Genomic DNA, 21,855 nt, shown 5'->3' on the forward strand with positions numbered 1-21,855 from the left:
TTGAAAGCAGCTGCTGTGTGGCTCTTGAATTCTGAGTTGGAGGGAGACTTCCTTTGAAAGGACTACAGATGCTGGACAAGAGAATCTCCTTGTAGGAGAAGTGTATGATCCATATGCCAAGCCCATCCTTCTGGAAGTGCTAATACTTCAGAGCGCCTGCCTTGTGCGTCACTTAATTTGGTCTACAAACACTGATGTCCTCTTGGAAATGAACATAAGTCTGTAAGGGCTGGATCCAAAGCCCACTAAAGTCAGTGGAAGAACTCCCATTCATTGACTGCAGTGGGCTTTGAATCAGGCCCTAAGAATGGTCAAATACACTGAACTGAATTTTTTTTATTTGTATTCACTTAATATACAATAACATGCAGACAGCTGACACACAAACATTTGAGAGTTCCTTATAAATGGAGAGTCCTGTCTATTTCTATCAGAATCATGCTGCTGTGTAAAGGCTTTAGTTTTAAAGCACACTATCGAAGAGAAGATTCAGGCTTTGTTTTTTTTTTGTTTTTTTAGAGAGATTGCTTGAAATAATGTTTTATTTGCAGATTGATTGTCTTGGTGATTCATTCTCCCTCAGAAAATTTGCTAGATTTTTGGTTGCATATGAAAGAATAACAGCGTTTTTGATGGCAGACTATGCAGATTTATTTATTTGGGGGTGGAGGGGAGGGAGAATCCTTCTGGTAAAACAGTAGTTACACTGCCAGTTAGTATTGTCACAAGTAAAGAACTGTTTGTCTCTTGAATTATTGTTCCTGGCCTTGTAACTCGACATTTGTGCTTGTATTTAAATGTTGCAATTTTCTGATAAACAGCCATGGTAATCTCTTCCTTTAAACTACATTTACATATGTCCCAAGCAACTGGATTTATTAGGTCTTTATTGCATATTAGGAGGACTGTACAAAAATATAGCATTTGCTGTCACTTCAGTTTTGAGGTTTTAAATTTCACTAAAGCTCTTTAAGTATGCATAGGGAGTTTTCAATCTAGCACAGAGCTTTGGTGTTAGAGTTCTAGAGGGCGTTGAGGGCAATGATTATGATTACAAATAGTGGAATAAGCATGACTGATGTCATCTGAGAAGCAAAAAGGAAAAATAAAACAGTCCTTAAAGATCAATGTCTGCTGAAAATAAATTGCAAACTGTTCTAGAACTGACTTTGTGTGTGTCTTTTTGTTTTTTGTTAATTACTTTTTGCTAATGGTTAAAACTAAAACAAACTTCAGTGGTCTGTATCTCATGACTTTCCAAGGATCTCTCCTTTTCCTTTCCCCATACCAAAAAATCACCTACAGCTGCAGTAAAAATGTAGCTAATTCAAAACATGTTTTTGAACACTCTGAGAATGATTGGAGTGAAAATACTCAGAAAATATCGGGGTGTAAAGGGAACGTAACATTATTTTTCAAAATTATCTTTCCCCCTGTCCATAATTCCCGACAGTAAATTTTAGCAATGTAACTGTAGAGCAGAATATTGTCTTCTTCCTAATCTGTTGCACAACAACAATCTAAAGCTGTATCATCAAATACCGCTACAAAACACAGAGCTAAAGAAAAGAGTCACTGTTCATACCAGAGTTTCGTGTAATCTCCTCCCAAGCTCTATCCTGAAGAAATTTCAGCATGTCTTGATTCCTCCTACCAGCCTCTTATCGTTCCCTCAAGAATTTGACTAACATGCTGCTTGTTATATTCCTTCTGTTGCACAGAGTCAGTGCCCGGTTTCAATTCCTGTCTCATCAGCATCTTACCATGAATGTTCTTAGCTTTTTTTTTTTTTTTTTTTTAAATGGGCAGACCAGGGGGTAATCTGATTCTCTCTTCCACAAATGTTTTCCCAGTTAAAATTGCTGTTTTCTTGACATTTCTTGTTTGGAAAAAATAATACTTTTGTTCGTGGACAGTCTCTTCCTGAGCTTTCCAGCCTCATGGAGTGTTGCATTTTTACATTTAAAACCATGCATTCAGATTTTTATAACCCTTTGAGTCCCTCCATGTTTCAGCAGAAACTCCATTTTCTCTATGTCCTTAATCAAACATAGAATTTCAGCTAGAATTTTCCCAGGAGAAAATCTGTTTCTCAAATTCCAGTGAGCTGATCCTGTCAAAGATGCTTTATTCATCAATACAATCTCTGTACTGTATGCTCCTTCAAACTAAATATCTCAATGGCTTGGCTTCTTGCATTGGTTGCTCTGTTCTGCACACAAGGAGTTTCAAACTTGAGGGTGATGATATGATTGTATTATACCATTTCTGTTGGTCTTTATGGTGGATTCAGAGTTGGTGATGACGAGAGAATAAATTGCCATAAGGCTCACCAACGTGTTGGTTTCAATTTTTGTGCATCCTGTCAGGATTTCTCGAAGATAGCGGCAAGCATAATTTAATGCCTTGCAGTCAAATATGCAGCAGAGCCCGCTGAGATTAATCTCCATCTTTATTTTTAGACATGTCTTGCCTTTGTATGTTAGGGGAACATAAGAACAGCCATCGTGGGTTAGAACAGTGGTCCATCTAGCCCAGTATTCTTTCTTCCAACAGTGATCAATTGCAAGTGCTTCAGAGGGAATGAACAGAACAGGGCAATTATCACATGATCCATCCCCTGGCATCCAGTCCCAGCATCTGGCAGTCAGAGGCTTAGGGACACCCAGAGCATGGCAGTGTATCCCTGACCATGCTGGTTAATAGTGGTTAATGGTGGACCTATCTTCTGTGAACTTATTTAGCTCTTTTTTTTGACCCGAGTTATACTTTTGGCCTTCACAGCGTCCTCTGGCACCAAGTTCTACTGGTTGACTGTGCATTGTGTGAAGAAATACATACTTATGTTTACTTGTGGCACCTTAGAGACTAACAAATTTATTAGAGCATAAGCTTTCGTGGACTACAGCCCACTTCTTCGGATGCATCCGAAGAAGTGGGCTGTAGTCCATGAAAGCTTATGCTCTAATAAATTTGTTAGTCTCTAAGGTGCTACAAGTACTCCTGTTCTTCTTTTTGCGGATACAGACTAACACGGCTGCTACTCTGATACTTATGTTTGTTTTAAACTTGCTGCTTATTAAAAATTTCATTGGGTGACTCCTGGTTCATGTATTATGTGAAGGGGTAAATAACTCTTCTTTATTCTCTTTCTCCATTTGTGATTTTGTAGATCTCTATCCTATCCCTCCTTTCCAACAATCCCAGTCTTTTTAATCAGTCCTCCTATGGAAGCTGTTCCATATCCCTAATCATTTTTGTTGCCCTTGTCTGCACCTTTTCCAATTCTAATGTATCTTTTTTGAGAGCAGGCGACCAGAACTGCATGCACTATTCAAAGTGTTGGTGTATCTTGGCTTTATATAATGACATTGTGATATTTTCTGTCTTATTATCTATCCCAATTGTTCTGCAGGCCACATCTCTAATGAAGAACTGAGGCAGAGCTAAGAATAAATAAATTGTACAGTCAAACCTCAATCATCCAAAAATCTCAGTAACTAAAACAAGGGCATGTCCACTGATAAGGATTAATTGCATTGAAAATTCCCTCATTTACCCAGATTAATACAATATCGCCTGTTCTATTCAGATAGTTGAAGTTTGACTTGCTGGTGCACACATGAGACCTTGTAACTTAATACATGCACAATAGCAGCCCCCTTTTAATCATTAGTTACATGTTTTGCTTTTAGATCTAAGTACCTAGTTAATTATAATTGGGTGCTCTTTACCGTTGGCATAGTTATTTACAATCAACAGTACTTACAGGTATATTTTTGGTAGCCACTGGACAAAATTCTCTGCTTTTTGAACAAGATAATTGTGGCATATCTTGACCAGGTATTCTGCTTTGTGTAAGATGTTCTTGCATTAGGATTGTGACCTGATGGATTAGCTACCTCTTTGTTTACTGTATTCTCCAAAGGGTTATTAAATAAGTCACTGTGTTCGCTTGTATTTTTAGTCGAGGCACGAGAAAATAATCATCTGTCCCTGCTGCACCTTTGTAGACTCCCAAGAGCACTGAGCTAATGGAACAGTAGAGGTGTGGAATACTTCCTTCGGAGGCTTCAGATGCTCTCAGGAGACATCCCATTTAGCCCTGAATAGCAACCTAATAGCTAGCTAAGGGATTTCCCATACAATTTATTCTTATGATGTTGTCACTGCCTTTTTAACTATTGTGATTCAAATACTGTCCCTAGATACAGGTTCCACACCCCCACATGCACACGCATACACTTTAATGTTGTACTCCAGCTATTAATAGATTATTTGGATTCTAAATAGAAAATTTTAGAAAATGTTTAGATTGAATAGAAAACATTAGTGTAGAACGTTGTGGTTTTGATTGCAGTAGGCTGCTTTCCTAGGTTCGCATCTGGGACGATGGTCTACTCTTATCTCTCTTGGTCTTTTATTTTCCCTTCGGTTTTTTATAGACGGTGTAATGGGACACTTGCATACATGATGTAAGTTCAGCAAACTGTGCGTATATCTATTTTTTTTTTAACCTTGATTTAAGTAGTTTAAAAATAAACATCATAGCCAAGTTTGATTTACCATGTCATTACTCTGGAAAAATGAAACTACTTAATTCATTTCATGAATTAATTTAATTACATCAAGTGATTGGTAGAACATTTAGATATTCTGTATTCTAGCTCAACTCTTTATGGCCATTTTAAGGAAAGACCCAAATATATATCTAGTATGTAATAATATTGTTAAAATATAAGCAAAACTCCCTAACTGTAAAGCCATAGGTCTCAGAATATCAGTTAATTGAAAAAAACTTTAGTCATATTAAATATATAATTTTTGTACTTTTTGTTTTCTGTGTCTGTAAAGTGAATACATACTAGTAATATAGCATCTGTAAGGTTCTCAAAGCACTTTATAATGCAAAATAAGTGTTAACCTCTTTGCGCTTCTGTTTTCTTACTTGTAAAATGAGGATAAGTGAATTACTCAAGGTCACTCAGTAGGTTGGAGGAAGAGCTGGCAATAGAATCCATGGGCCAGTTCTGCCCTCCATTATGTATCAGAATAGTGTACTTGGCTCTGGGTCCATTGTGACTTCTAGACATCCTGCCCCCTTTATCTATTTTGTGCAACAGGAGGGTATTTTTAAGGTTTGAAAAAACATCCCGATAGGTCAATGTCTGTTTAGGTGCACTGTTTCCTATGTCTTGTGCCTCACTTGCTGCAAGAATGTTAAGTATATTGCTCAACCTTGTGGAGGTTCTGATTTATGGGAATAACTCTCATTTTTGTAATTTTGGCTGAATGGGCAATTGAATTATATTGACAAAAATGTGTTTTTCAATTATTTCTAAGAGTTGTTTGTTTTTTTCAGAATTTGGGGTAGGAAAGGCTAAAGCTTCACTAGACAAATCTGAGTGTAACAAAATAGTTTGAGAAAAATAGATAACTTTTCTTTTTAAAAGTAAAACTGATGAGTTGTAAGACATGACCATTTTGGATGGCTGACTCAAAGGAAGAAACTTGGTTCGGAATAGGCAAACTATCAAGGAAAAATATGTACCACAAATAAATATTACCAAAAAATTACATTAAAAGAACATTGTTAATGTTGCAAAGTCAAGCAGTCAAAACTTAGTAAATTCCAGAAGTAAGGTTGCCTATGCAACCTTAATTTGGCCCCATTGTGCATATGCATTATTTTATAGTCATTTAAGTACATAATCTACTGTTTTTTCCACAGGAATCCTGCCTCATTCATGACGTACCTTTCAACTTCTATAGCTAGTGCCCTACCAATTTCGCAGTCATAGGATTTAAAAAAATCATAGATTTCATGATTTCAGCTATTTTATTTGTAAGGGTCCTGACCCGAAAAAGGAATTGTGGTGGGGGGGGTCACAAGGTTATGGTTGGGGGGGGCGGTTACAGTATTGCTACCCTTACTTATGCACTGCTGCCTTCAGAGTTGGGCAGCTGGAGAGCGGCAACTGCTGTCTGGAATCCCAGCTCTGAAGGCAGAGCTGCCGCCAGCAGCAGCAGTGTAGAAGTAAGGATGGCATGGTACGGTATTGCCACCCTTACTTCTGCACTGTTACCTGCAGAGCTGGGCCCTCGGTCAGCAGCTGTCATTCTCCGGCAGAAGTAAGGGTGGCACGGTATGATATTGTCATGCTTACTTCTGCACCGCTGCTGGCGGGGCGCTGCCCTCAGAGCTGGGTGCCTGGCCAACAGCTGCCGCTCTCCGGCTGCTCAGCTCTGAAGGCAGCGCAGAAGTAAGGGTGGAAATACCATGATTGTCCCTAAAATAAACCTTGTTACTCCCCTGCAACTCTTTTGGGTCATGACCCCCAATTTGAGAAATGCTGGTCTCCCCTGTGAAATCTGTATAATACAGGGTAAAAGCACACAAAAGACCAGATTTCATGGTGGGAGACCAGTTTTCACAGTCTGTGATGCGTTTTTCATGGCTGTGAATTTGGTAGGTCCCTACCTATAGACAAATCTCCTTCACTACATAACCCTGATTCATTCCAAGGGCTGGTCTGTTCTCTGAACAGCCCCATCCTGGCCCATAGCAGCCATTGCAGGGAAAGTCCAGCTTTGACCCTGTAGTCTTGGCTGGAGGGAGCATGCTCAGTCACATTGTAGGGATGGCACATATGCAGTCTGCAGTAGGAGTTGTGTGAGGGTCAAGCATGTTCAGTGAGGGAATCTTCAGCTTTTAATAGTTAAACTCTAGCAAGTCTCAACTGAGCATGTGCAAACTGCGAGATTCTCCACTCCCCCAAAAGCTAATAGCTTGGACAAATTTGGGTGGATTTTAATGGGGCCAGCAAAAGACACGTCCCTCACACTAAGACCACCCCAATCCTGCCATATTTCAATTCCTAGCTCAAATGCATGGGGGCACTAGAACTTTCCAAAGAAAAGGTTGCCAGAATTTTTTTAACATTGAAAAACAACACATTTTCTCCAGCCTCAACTCATATGGCTGAACTCTTCTGGCTGAAATTTTCAGAAAAAAAAAATCAGCTTGAGGCAGGCACCCCGCATGGAAAGAAAATTTCAGCCCATACAATTAGTTTGGCAAAGTTACAAGCAACTGAAAACAGAGTTTTACAGTAAAGAGTTGTCAGGCAACCTTAGTAATAGGTGGTGCTACCAGTCTTGCCTATAATATATCTAGAAATTTTTTTAAGTATTGTAGAAATGTGATGCAAAAAAGAGATTTTTTTAAAACAGTAAGCTTTATTTGCCTTTATTTATTTTATTACTGGTACTTAAGGTTTATGAGAATCTAGAATGTTCCATATTGCTTCGGTGTTTTGCCTTTACCTACATTGGACAGCCCTGGAAGTAATACTTAATTCCTACATAATGTCTTTCATCAGAGGATCTCATTGTGCTATGTAAAGATGAGTGATCCTATCTTTACCACAGTTGAAAGTAAGAAGGTAGAAGCGATGTGAAAATGATCAAGTTTAGTAAAGTGGTTTTTGACCATTTTGCATTCTTCCTAGCACCTCAGAGTAGGTTGCAAGAACATGGGCAGAATTTTGTGGTCAAATTTCTTTTCTTTCTACAACATCTGGTGCCTTGGAAACATAAGAGGAATGGAGGAAGAAAAAAGAGGTGGAGATAAAAGGAAGATACATTCTTAGATCTTTGCTGTGGGAAACTAACATTTTATAAACCAATTACTTTTTGCTATCAAGTATGTAGACATATTAATACATCTCCTTGAAACAGCAATGGGTTATTTTCCCCTAGCCATCCCAAAAGAAGATTAAGGTCCTGGTCATTCGGGTCATAAACAGAATCACTGTAGCAGCTCTTCATTTTGTAAAGCTATAGACTTCTTCATAGCATCCCTTCTGTTAAATCAGGGAGTGAAAACCCCAGGATATCTATTAAATACTGATGTTACTCCTGGAAGTAATATGCACAATGATTCCTAGTGGGCTAGCCTTCAAGATTCCAAACTGCTGTTACTGTTAAGGCAAGTAACAGTTTAGGCCCTGATCCTGCAATTTGTTCTGTGTGGGTGGACATGAATGCACGTGTGGAGCCCTATTGATTACTTCAGTTGGACTCTGTATGTATATGGGTCTATCCTCATTCATAACAGATTGCAAGATCTTTGCTTTACTGAGCAAAATTCAAATTGGCAGGTGACATTTGGTGGGGGCCTTAGTTTCCCTTAGTGAAACTAGATGCAGCTATTTTTCTATTCCATTCATTCTGGACCCCTCTCTCTTTTTCTGATATGTCTCACTTGTTGCCAGGCAACCTCAACAGTACTTCTGCACATCCAAAAACATTAAAAAATGAAGTGAGTGGTGTTATTGAAAATAAGATGCCTTCTGATGGGCATGAATGATGAGTTTCATGAGGGATGGGATGGACAGTGGAAAGTTTGGAACTGGTGTTCTGAAATGGCTAATATTTAGCACCTATGTAGTGCTTTATATTTTCAAAGCACTGTACAAACAATCATAGGATTATTTAATAACGGGGTATTTTTTCCTTTCAGTGAAAGATGAAGTCAATTGCTTTTATGCTTCATGCAACTGAGAGCAGAATTCAGTCCCAAGGGGCGGGAAGTTGGTTGGTTTGTGTATTTCTTTATTTGACAAATATTGACTTCCTATGTTTCTAATTGAGCTTTAAATTAACATGGAGAGTGGTGTTGTTGATTTCTTTGTTGATGCCTTAGCATCACTGATGTCAGCTGCAGAACAAATTTAACTGAGACTTCTAAACTGTGGTATACTGCAGTTCATTCAAATATTTAAAATCCAGAACATCTTCCCAACTAGAACATAAACTAGAGGTATGTAGGTGAAATTTAGGGCCTGTACTGCTAGACAGTGCTCTAGTTCAGTGGTTCACAGCCTGTGGACTCATGGCGGTCCACAGACTGTCTTCGGAAACTGCAAAAAACTTTGACTGAAAACTGACTGAAAAGAATTCAACTATATGTACAGACAATAGATTTCCAAAGGGGTCCGCACCTCCATTTGAAATTTTTTAGGGTCTGCAAATGAAAAAAAAAGTTGAGAATCACTTCTCTACTGGTTATGAAGTAGTATTTTTTATTTTATATTCTTACCATCTCCTATGTGGAAAACTGCTTCAATATGAACAGCAGGTGTTCTAAACCTTCAAAGGCAGGGATAGCTTGGCGAAGGCTGAAGCTAATATTGAAAGAGCTGGTTTCAGCAGGAACCGGTTATATCATCTTAGGGCCTGTATTGTTTTCTTTATTTTGAATTAAAATGAATATAATCATCCCCCACACACACAGCCACATGAAAAGAACATTATTAAGGTTGTAAAGTCAAGCATTCAGAAATTAGGAAATGCCATAATTAAGGTTGCCTGTGTAACCTTAATTCAGCTGTTTTGTGCATCTGCATTTTTATGCCATTGTTACCAGCCCTGCCCATAATTAAAGCTTAATAGATTTAAAATCTCAGAATTAAACTAAAAAAAAATTCATCCGTGAACAATCTTTCTGCTTTTTTTAACTTAAAAAAACAAAAACCAAATTCTGATACATTGATCTGGAACTCTGAGTAACGTACTGTCATCATATAGCAAACTAAATTGCCCCGGAAGTTTCGCTGTAGAGAATATTCGCCTCATCCTCTCATGACTGAATGCCTTAGTTTTCAGTCCACTTTCTAAGGAGGTGGTGTCAAAAACACAGTCCTACTTATTTTGTGAATCAACATAATAAGAGGAGATTTACTCAACATGAGTCAGAAGCAGCAATGTAGCAAATCCCTGATTCAGATTCGTTCTGTACACAAATCATTAATACACAATGTATTTCAAATTGTTCACGTAGAGTACGTCTATGCTGCGATTAAAAAAACCTGCGGCGCTGGGGACAGCTGACCTGAGGAGCTCAGGCTGCTGTCTGGACTCTGAGACTCTCCCCCTTGCTGGGTCTTTGAGCCCAGGCACAAGCCCAAGTGTCTACACTGCAATTTTTAGCCCTGCAGCCCAAGCCACCGCCTTGGCACAGGTCTTTTATCACAGTGTAGATGTACCATCATGTCTGTGGAAGGGAGAAATACGGACCAGCCATGTATTTCCTTCACAGTGTGGCATTCATTCATTGCTGTGCACCTTTTGTGTTAAGTCTCATGATTGACTGTATTTATATGCTGGATGACCAGTTAGGCACTTTTGGCAAGAGGCTTCCATTTTGACTTTGTATGAGATATGAGTGAGAAAGAAACAATATAATATGGGAATCTTTCCATGAGTCATACAAATAAAGACAAAAACTGAATGCAAATTCACAGCATCTCATGACAATACATCTTCCTACTTTTCTGCATCCCCCATAAGCGAGCTTGTAAAAATCGGACATTTTGAAGGTTAGGAAGGTTTTTTGAGAGACAAGATGGGTGAGGTAATATCTTTTATTGGACCAATTTATGGAAGATACTTCAAGATTACCAGGAGTGCACTTTATATTTTGAATTATAATCCAGCTGCAAACCATCTAGATGTTGATGAACGTGCAGGCCTGAGGAGACCATGGGGAAAAATTAATAATCAAGAGGGAAAATCTAGTTTGCCCTAGGATAAGAGGGTGATGGTGTATTACCAGCCAGTAGCAGATTTTGGTGGACTTGAGTCAACTGGTGATCTGTTACTCTTCTTGCTGTTAATATGTGGATCCAGAACCATACCATATGATTTTTCCTAAGGTTAACAGCTCCTTAGGTTGACAAAGTTATCCACTAGAACTGTTGTACAGCACTCTGAGTCATTTAAAACCAAATAAAATAAATGTTGATAATTATCTGGGAAGCAAGATTTCTGAGCATGCTTGCAACATAGTTTTCCAGGATCTAGATATACAATTTAATACATTGTTTATTGTTATTAGTCACTTAACACTTTATAAACTAACTATGCATGAACTTAATAAAAAGTGTGACTGCAAACTCTTAAATTTTAGGGTACAAAATAAACATGACACCAAAATTAATGTAGCAGATTCAGAACTCTGTTGCTTTTGTTTCTTTCTGTCTGACTTTAGTTTCAACAAAACAGAGGTGCATCCATTTGGTTTGTGGAAATACTCTTTGTGGCAAAAATGGAGGAGGTTCTGGAGAATATAATGTAAATACATGACATGTTTATTTTTTGGGTTGTTTTTATGGTTGTTTTTTCATTGTGTTCTTTTTTTTGAGATGGCTTTATATCTCCCTAAAATTGGTAGCCGCTTAGAAATGAATGAATACTGTTGCCTTTTTGAATTTCCCCTCTAAAAGTAGATTTTTCTTTTATTCATTTGTAAATGTGTATATAAAAATGGCAACTAAGGTATTGTCTGAGCATTAAATGCTTTTTCATAACAGATCCATGGTTGGGTCCATGGAGGAAACCTAATGAATCCAGGTTTCTTGGAGCATAACTTTCAGTTATAGTTACAACTCATACATCCGGTTTCGTTAGTTAAATCATCTATTTTCAAACTTTGGTTGCTGAAAATTGGCTCTGGAAGAAGTGATCAAATTACCATACAAATATTTCTGTAAGTCTTTAAAAAAGAAACATTTTAACTGTACTTTGCTTAAAAATACTAAAAGGCAGATTGTAAAGGTATTTATCTGTCTAAAGATACAAATAGCAGCTAGTCAGAAATTTTATAGTCAGAGAGTTACGCACGTAGACGTTTCTGAAAATCCCACTAGGCATCTTTCTATATCTTTAAGCATCTAAATACATTTAAAAATCTGGCCCTTAGTGCCATTCTTGTAAGATACTGGGTGTCCAGTGACTTCAGTGAAAATCACCTCATTTGATTGACCCCCTAAGACCACTTGAATGCTGTTCCTCATAGTTGGATTGTGGAGCCCAGGAGTAAACCTGGAAACATTTTACAGAGCCACATAGAGGATGTATAATTTTAGGAGAAATAGAATAGTGGCACCTCGTTTAATGCAAGGAGCCTTTTTTTTTTTTTTTTTTAAGTTCTTTAAGTACTCTAACTTCAAGAATATTTGGTGTTTACATGACAACCTCTGACTGGGTGCCAACAATTTATTTCCTCCTCAGTCTTCAGTAAGTTGTTATTAATATTTTAAAATGCCCTGAATATGTCTTCAAGCTGCAGAAGAATAGGAAGTTATTAAATTGCAGTTTCTGGATTTCAGAAGATATTAGCTTGGCCCAAAGGTGGACTTCAGGTGGACTTCTCTGTACCCATGGAACCTCCTGATACTGAGAAGAACTTTTAAAATTGCAAGGAATTGTATTTGAAATTTGGTGCTTACGATGTCAATATAGATGTGTAGTAAGATACTCCCCGGTATGAAGATATGTAATGATTGATGCTCGGTACTTGGGGCGTGTCCTGGATATTAATGACTGGATGTAAGAGTTGATGGCCCGAGGTGAAAATTACCCAGTTGACCTTTTTTTCCTCCTCTCTCTTTGTTAATGGGAAAATAATAATAAACATGCAGCGAAGTCAAATAGATATCTTGAGTGTGCTCTGAGGCACAACCTACAAACTTGTACATCACACCATAATCTCCATTCAGCATGACTATGGTTTATTTTAATTTTTCAGTTCATGGTTTCATATTCCTGGTATCCAGGTAGACAGCTCATGTTGCTAGTTATCCAGTAGGATTACTCCGTCAATTCCATGACATTTTGTAAAGTTCAGTATTGTCATGGTTTGGTGTGTTTTTGAATACTCAGTCTGTCCTCACGAAAATGAAGTTGATAGGAGAAGCAGTCATAATTATGTAAGCATAAGCTGCCAGAAGGCATGTGTTACACTGATATAATGCCACACCTTGGATGTACTTTAATACTTAACCGCTCTCCTAGGAAAGTTGTGAGGATTTAACTAGTCAATGTCTGTACAGCACTTGAAAAATCTCAGTCCTAATGTGGTTTTCTACTAGGCTTAGAGTGATTCCATTTTTAATTTTTTTATGAACTTTTGCTCATATTTTTTCATTAGCACTTACTACAGATAACCTATTCAGATACATAATTTGGAACATTTCATTCCATTTTAAAGAATGCAGCCCCTGCAGGTGATCACTTTCTTTACCATGATGTATACTGGGTCCAGATTTCTTGATTAGATGATACCCAGGTACAGTGGGGAGGCAGCATAGATCAGTATGGTGAATTTCTTTAAATTTTACAGCTTTCGTTAGACACATTATCAGACCACCTCATAATTATCTTTTTGTTTTTAAAACGTTATCAAACAAGGGTCTTTGTGTATTACAACATCACCTTTTTGCACGTTCAGTGTTGTTAATGTTCAACATTGTTTAAGAATATGTACTTGGGCGACGAGATGGAGATAAAGCTTTTTTCTTTTTCTGTTAAATTTCTTCAACAAAGCCAGGTTATAAATGGTAGAAATTGAGCTTTTCAGAGTAAAGTCTCACATTTCCTCCTTTACACAGGTGAAACAAAGCTGAGAGAAGGATGCACATCCAGGTCCACTTAAATCTCCAAATAGGGATATTAACTTTTTAAACAGTTTGTATCCCTTTAGAGCTTTGTTGCTCCCTAGAGTAACTTGCCAAAGGATCCTCTTGGAAAATGGCTCTTAGCCCTTCAATCCAATTGATAAAATTTTATATTTTCTGTTGATAAAAGGGCATCTTTTCATTGTACAAATCAGTCTTCACTCCAAGACAAGCATTGACAAAATTTTGTGCTTTGCCCACTGGCTGAGAAATAGCTTCCCTTTTTAAAGTACACCATTTCTTTATTTGAACTCATGGGTAGCTTAGAATAGGAATAGCTTTTTTTTTTTTTTCATTTTCTTTTTAAATACACATTGACAATTGTCCGGCTATACTAAAAGGAGGAGAGGAGACACTTGATATGGTTTAATCAGTCTGCAACTTTATTATTAGATGTCTGGGATTATACTCAGGAGAGAGAATTATACAGTGCAGGTAACTCCATGTTCATTCAATATCTACCTGGGGGGCTTCCGCCAATCCCCTGTTTTTTTTCCATCCAGTCCCCTAAGCCAACCCATTGCTGGGACCTTACCATCCCTCCCGTGCCTCAAACAAGGATTAAGGTGGGCTGTAAGAAAGGGGGGTTGCCTCCCTGCCATACCAGTCATAGGAGCCCTGAACCTCCACCCCCTGTTCTGCTCCTTTAACCAATGCTTCCTTTTTAAGTCCTTTACTACGCCATTTATCCTGTCAGTGTATACCTTCCCTATGGAGTACCTGTACTGCACATCCACCCCACCCCTTACATAATGATTACAGAATAGATACTTCCCTACTCACCATAACAAAGCCCTCTCTGAACCTGCTGTGGGGAAGGTGAACCCCACTCCACCTAGGCCAACCTGGTGGTGAGGGAAAAAATTCCTTCCCAGGCCCCCTAGAAAGGAGCAGCTAGCATGATGCCCACAGCAGGTCCTGACCAAACCGGGTATTTTGCCACCTCAGGGGGAGGGAGGGTGTGTGCTGCACCACGTAGTTCTGGGAAAAGGGGCTTCCCCTGCCGGGCTTGCCCCTTTTGAACTCCCCAGCCCTTCTAGTCCCTGGGGATGAGTCACCCCTCCGCTTCAAGGAGCAGTGTGGTCAATATTATTTCCAAGTACTACTTTGAAATTTTTGTCAACTTAAATTTTTGGTACTAGGAGGAAACTTGAAAACAACAACATACCTCAACTACTAGAATATCTGTAGAAGACAAGATTCATAACCGATTTAAAAATAAAATCACATTTACTAATTTCATCATTTTTTTTCTTAATATAAAATGAAACAATTAATAACTGAAGAGACCTTTTTAGTTGAGTTTTAAAAAATATCCACAGTTATTTCCTTTATTTTATTTCTCTGCATAAATGCTTGGGTGCAATGAATAGGGCCCAGATCCTGCAAACTGTTTGCTGTGCATAGACAAAGCCTTGTGACCACGTGGAGCCCCATGGGAGCAAAATGAAGCAGGATCAGATTCTGACGACAAATTCTGGGTTCTGTTACTGTACTCACATAATGGCCTGTGCAGCAGCATATTGGATCAATAAATATGTCTAACCTGTACTGTTAAATTATTTATTGTTTAATAATTTTTCATAGTGAGCACACAGTCTCTTGAGATATTGTTTTAATGAATGGCTGACTTCTGTTATAAAGTTTTTTCTACAACTATGTGCATTTAAATATACAAATAGTAAATTGTGAATGTAACAGGACCACTTATAATGGAATTTGTTTATTCTGATTAATGCATATTGGTTAAACATCAAGAAAGCTATTTCTCAGATTTCTCTAGTGCCTCAAAACCCCATTATATTACATACTATCTCACTATGAACTGTAACTTATTTTTCTTATCTACCTGTAGAAATGTTAGGTCTTTCCTACACACACAAGTTGTTTCACTTCAGCTGTGCTAGTACAACTTTCCTAATGTGGATATGATTATATCAGCATAAATGTGCTGATGTCAGTATAATTTATTCCCTCTCCCATAGCATTAAAAAAATCACACCCCTAACTGATATTGTACCAGTATAAAAATTTTATGTAGACCAGTTGATGCTGATGTGTATAGTAATGCTGAAGTCTTTTTCAGATGAACTCCATTGATTGTGAGTTTTAGACCTTTCAACAACTGTGGTATTAAACTTTGCATGATCTTGAATCCACCTGTTGGTCAGAACTATATAGTGCTTAGCTTTGCTGAAATATATTTCCGCTTTACAGATTTAAGCTTTGCACCTGAATCTCGACTGTCTTGTACCTTGTGTAGTTGCTTGCACCTTTCAAAAGGGATGTAAAATGAAACTAAACCAGCTTAGTAGTGTTTTGCACTGGGCTTGCCCCCACTTTGCACAGATGTAAATAACTCCATAAGAAGCATAGGATCAGCCTTTTAGATATTTGTTTAAAAACAACTTTCATGAAAACCTGACTCCTCGTGAGCTTTCAAAAAAAAGTAAGCAAAGTAATTCTCTGCAGACCTCCCATTAACACAGTGCTGGTGGCATGCCTGTTTTTAGTGAATTGTATGTGTATGAATGCTGGGCTGGTCAAGTAAAGTTGACTAAAATAATCACTTAAACTGGTGCAGGCAAGTCTTCAGTTTATAACGCTACGCCACATTTTTCTATCCCCAAATCTTTGCTCACAGTAAAGTAACATCGACTTGATTCTCAGAATTCTGAAGCCGTGAGTGTGTTTTAGTTGGGATTCTTGACCATTGCAGGAAAGATGGTGGGACGGAGTAGTGCAAGAGGAAAGCAGAGGCTGAATACAGGAAGAAATGATGTCAAGAAAAAGCAATAAAAGGCAACTACTTAAAAGACACATCTGTTTAGATGTGATACTTAAAATGTCCTAAAATAGCAGCACCTATAAATGAAAGGGTTAAGAGCTTATAAATGACTCATTTCTAAAATTGTAAAATTAGACTATTAAATAGCCTAGTAAAAATTACGATGAATTTTAAAAAACTTGTAAAATAAGCATTTCATGATTAGATAATATGTTGTATAAGCATAGTGTAATAATTCTTTCTTCCCAATATCGTTTCTCTCCTCTTTCCCCATTGATTCTACTCTTATCTCAATGTTATAAATACAGATGAAGGTAGATTAAATCCCAAAAGAAATCACAGTTGTCTGAAGGAAATAATTAATGTCCTTGTTCAAGACCTCTCCATTAGCAATGGCGAACTCTGTTAAGGAAGGAGAAGATAACTATGCAATAAGCAGAAAGGCAGATTGACTGTAATACAGATTTCTAATGGAGAGATGAAAGGATACTGGCAGCACATAAAATAACAGCATTGTAATGTCCCTCCAACTTTATGAACAGGATTATGAGAGGCTTTTAAAGAGAGTGGTAGATTTGGGGGGGAAAAAAACTTACATTAAAGACAGACCCTACTGTGATATTGCTGAACTAGCTCATCACCTTGAACTGTGGCTAGGCGAGTCAGTGTCACCACCTCTAAGATGATAGCTTGCCAATAACCTCGTCCCTTGTGAGGGGACCTTGTCCACGTGAAATCTCTGCGCTGATGTTTGCCAGGAGTTTAGAAAATATATTTAGTAAATACAGTGCTTTGCAAATCCAATGCCTGGCACTTTATAACAAGAATTTAATTCTCTAAAAGAAGAAACCTTGTAACATCCAGTGATCTAGTCAAGGCTACCCTAAAAGTTTAGCAGTTGGTACTAGTTATGCTCTTAAAAACCATAATTGCAAACTCTTGCTGTTGTCCAGTGCAGTGCACGCCCACTTAAGCTTTTGTAGATAAAATTAGTTTGCTGTGATATCAAAGGAAATGTAAAATTAAATCGTGAATGTATTTTTTTCCCTCCTACTGTGGAGTTTAATTGAATGGGCACCACAGTGGACATTAGAGTATTTAGGTCAGGCACATCTGTGTTGTGTTTGAAAAACTAAGATACTCAGTCAAGGTCATCCCTGCAACTCTACTGAAATCAGGGAAGAATTTGATCTATTTATGTCTACACCGTGTTTTGGAGTCCATGGAAGTGATCCTCTCAGCTCTGTTTGATAGACTTGGGCTACTAGGACTTGCACTTTAAAAATAGCTGTGTAGATAGCACTTTGAAGTTGCAGCTTGGTCTGGGCTCTGAAGCTCAGGGAGGAGGGTGGCTTCAGAAACCAGTGGGACCTTACCTTGTAGGATAAGGGTCCACGTCATTAACTTTGAGCCATTTCTAAAATCCTGGTACTCTGAATATTTGTAAATGATTCAGTCATATATTGAGGACATTGATGCCAGCATATGTTTACTTTTATGATTCTTGATAGAACCCACAACATTACTTGCCAATGGGGCAGGAAAAATGGAACATGGACCCCAGGTTGCGATCCGATTGTTATCAACCTTTTGGGCCTGTTTTAGCTTTGGGAATATTTTTGACTTTCAGGATTATTAAACAATCAAACTGTATCCAGTAACCAAAAATAGATAGTATAGTAATAGAACATAACTAAAATTAGTTGATTTCCCAGAATGACTGTTTCATTGAAGTTGTCAGAAATGAAAATATTTTCTTTCATCAGAACTAAAATTTCTATGTAAATGGTACAATACTTTTACAGGTTTCATGACTCACCTATTTGATCAAGTACTACAAAAGTGTTGCTTATGATGTGTTCTGTTTGAGAACTGCTAAATAATAAGGAACCTTCTCAAGGAGAGGGTTGAAGCAAATTGCAGTCTACAAATGTTATTTATCTTCACTGCTTCCATGGGTCTTTACTATACAGAATAGTAAAATCACCATAGCCCATTGCATATACTCTTTATACTGGTAATTGTGGAGCAAGATTGCTGTGGTGTTAATAGTGAGGGAAATATTGTATTCCCGAGAAAACAGACTGACATCCATTTGGTATCTCAGTAGCAGCCTGAACAATGGCTAAAATTACATTTTTTTTTCTTCATTTTAATTTGGATATCAGCATATTGCTTGGGGAAGAGACTCCCTCAACTGGGGCTCCCCTAAAGAATTTACTTCAGGGGGGGCATGCTATTCTTATAACAACTCTTCTGCTCCTTTGTTGTGGCCCACTGGTTCCAGGGCTCGAATTCTTGACTGTGCATTTTGCTAATTTCTGAAAATCTGCCATGCTACCCAGAGATTTAAGAACTATTGTTCTAGAACACCCAGGGACAAAGTCCATTTAAATAAACCATTTATGTGAGGTTTCTGGCTTACCGGCTAATACTTGTGTACTTTCCCTCTGAAATCCGGTGTTCACATTGTCCGCCTTGCCACCTCCTGTTGTGGAATAGTTGGACCAGTGTTTGAAAATGTTGCCAAAAAGGAACTGTGACAGGAGCAGCCAGAGTGAAAGGTGGTTAGAGGACATTACCCGTCTTCTAGGTTTGCTTGTACTAGTATCCATTGCTGTAGTTTCTGAGTTCTTCCTGCTTAATTGAATCGTGGACTTCATAGGTAAAATGGCTGTCTTTTTTTCTTTTATGTTGAGGCTCTATTACCTGTTCAAACAAGTATCCCAAGTAAATCTGTATGGTTTAAAGCCTGGACACAGGGAAGCCATTATAATTAACTGGTCGTGTGATATCATTTCCGGGCAGCCTTCCCAAAAAAGGTAAAAATCCAGTTCACGAGACAAAGGCAAACAATAACAGTATAAGGGGTTGATCTGTTCACTTGCTACATGAGAAGTGAATCCTAGCTAGGGTTGCCAACTTTCTACTCGCACAAAACCAAACACCCTTGCCCTGCCCCGCCCCTTCTCTGAGGCCCCGCCCATGCTCGCTCCATCCCCCCTCCCTCTGTTGCTTGCTGTCCCCACCCTCACTCGCCCATTTTCGCTGGGCTGGCTCGGGGTTGTGGTGTGGGAGGGGGTGAGGGCTCAGGCTGAGGATGCAGGCTCCGGGGTGGGGACAGAAATGAGGAGTTCAGGGTGCAGAAGGAGGCTCTGGGCTGATGCAGTGGGTTGGAATGCAGGACGGGGTGTGGGCTCTGGCTGGGGGTGTGGGCTCTGGTGTAGAGCAAAGGATGAGAGGTTTGGGATGCAGGAGGGGGCTCTGGGCTGGAGCCGAGGGATTCAGAGTATGGGAAGGGGCTCTGGGCTGAAGCAGGGGGTTGGGGTGTGAGAGAGGGTTCGAGCTCTGGGATGGGGGTGCTGGTTCTGGAGTGGAGCCAAAAATGAGGGGTTCAGGGTGAAGGAGGGGGCTCTGGGCTGGGGTAGAGGGTTGGGATGCGGGGGGGAGGGGAAGGGCTCTGGCGAGGGGTCCGGGGATGGGGGATTTGGGATGCGGGGAGGGGAAGGGCTCTGGTGAGGGGTCCGGGGATGGGGGATTTGGGATGCTGGAGGGTGCTCTGCGCTGTGGCTGAGGGGTTCGGAGTGTGGGAGGGGGCTCTGGGCTGAGGCAGGAGGTTGGGGGGTGTGGGGGGGTGAGGGCTCCGGCTGGGGGTGCGGGCTCTAGGGTGGGTCTGGGGATGAAGGGTTTGGGGTGCAGGAGGGTGCTCTGGGTTGGGATAGAGGGGTTTAGAGGGTGGGAGGGGGTGCTGGTGTGGGGTGTGGTGGGTGTGGCTGGGTCTGGGGATTTGGAGTTTGGGGTGCAGGAGGGGGTTCTGGGTTGGGGGGAGTTCAGGCAGCTCCCGGACATCTGTGCAGCGGGGCTAAAGCAGGCTCCCTGCCTGTCTGGGCTTAGCACTGATCCCCGGAAGCAGCCAACAGGCCTGGGTCCTAGGTGGGGAGGCTACGAGGCTCCGTGCACTGCTCTCGCCTGCAGGCACCGCCCCCTCCCCCCACCTCCCATTGGCCACAATTCCCAGCCATTGGGAGTGCAGAGTTGGTGCTCGGGCGGGGGCAGTGCGTGGAGTCCCGGGGCCCCCCTGCCTAGGAGCCGGACCTGCTTGCCGCTTCCAGGGCGCAGTGCGGTGCCAGGACAGGTAGGGACTAGCCTGCCTTAGACCCAGCCGACCGGACTTTTTTAGCCTGGTCAGCAGTGCTGACCGGAGCCGCTAGGGTCCCTTTTTGACCTAACGTTCCGGTTGAAAACCGGACACCTGGCAACCCTAATCCTAGCTAGACAGTTCACAAAATGGAGAACCTGAGCTCTGCAGACTGTAGCATTAGCTTATAGAGCCACTCCACTGTCAGGATATCTTTATTTAGTATGATAAAGGTTTACTGAATATTAGAAGAAAGTATGTTAATTATATCTTACAAATAATTTATGCTTTTGAATTGAAAAATATAGCTTGTACACATAACATATTTCTCAGAAGTGGAGATTTCTGGTTTTATATATACTTCTCCAATAGAATGCCCTATTTTAACTGTATCTCTTCTGCCACTTCATTGCTCACGTTTTAGAGCTGGTTCTGGATCCATTAGTAAATGTATTGGTTTCCCAGTGTGCTGTCCTGTCTGTCCCTTCTGAATTCCTCTTCAGAGATCTGTGTCCACATAAGTTTAGTTGATTTTTTTTTTCTTTTTCTCAACATGGGGTGTATCAATGGAACAGCATCAACTTGAAATCTAATCAGTTACAAATATAAAGTTAAACCTTGTTTGGGGTTTACTGTACCAGTTCCAGAATCCTCCTCCCCTTTTGTGTTTTTTTTTTTTTACTATCACATTTACCTATTTTTAAAAAAATATTTCTCTTCTCTGGTGCCCTGTGAAAGACTATATAAAGATCAATTAATTAATTAATTAAAGACTCACACAAAACAGGAGAAACTGACTGTTCAGAGAAAAGAATGAAACTGACTCTTTAAAAAGTGCAGTCAAATGTATAAAAGAACCAATCTAAAAAGCTAGAGAATTTTCCCCACTAGTCTTTCGGTTTTATTAAACTTGAGTGTTACTTGTAACAGTAGTAGGTTTAAAAAAAAATCAGAATTGAGATTTTAAAGATGACTGCATCCTGTACCAGGAAAAAATATACCTTCTCAATTGTATAGTTTGAGGTTAATAATTACAAATTTCCCTCGACTCTTCTAGAACACATTTGAACACTGTGCTTGTTCATGCACTTGCTACTTAACAGTTTAAGTGCAATTATTTCTCTCCTCTTACACGTCAGAGGATATGGCATGTTTCATCTTGACTATATTAGTGGCCATTATTTGTAACTGAATCAACTTTATTGTACTTAGATCTTCAAGATGTTTTAAACAGGGATGAGAATTGTCTAATGGATGAAACTTACCATTGTACAGAGGGCCACCACCACTCAGGCACTCAAAATAAGGCTTAATTGAAACTTAAGTAGCCCTTGTGATCGCCATGTACATGGGGATGAATTTCACCCAACAGTAGAAACATTTTGATGCTTCTGGCTTAAGAGAGTTGG

General features: G+C 39.5%; 1 protein-coding gene across 9 annotated transcripts in view; it reads left to right on the forward strand.

Moving 5' to 3' along the window:
* The window catches only part of GNAS (GNAS complex locus), a 246,184-nt gene that overhangs the window by 116,312 nt on the left and 108,017 nt on the right, over positions 1-21,855 (forward strand). For 2 of the 9 annotated variants that reach the window (XM_042858387.2, XM_065566095.1), the window contains exon 3: positions 4,446-4,475. The exons of 5 other annotated variants lie outside the window; for them this stretch is intronic. In XM_042858387.2, the coding sequence (XP_042714321.1) occupies positions 4,446-4,475 (30 nt within the window). Of the gene's footprint in view, positions 1-4,445; positions 4,492-21,855 lie in introns of all 9 variants that reach the window. 2 more of the 9 variants (XM_065566099.1, XM_065566101.1) reach the window with 1 other exon arrangement.

The sequence above is a fragment of the Chrysemys picta genome, chromosome 13 (assembly GCF_011386835.1).
Source record: "Chrysemys picta bellii isolate R12L10 chromosome 13, ASM1138683v2, whole genome shotgun sequence".
In the NCBI taxonomy this organism is placed as follows: Eukaryota; Metazoa; Chordata; order Testudines; family Emydidae; genus Chrysemys; species Chrysemys picta.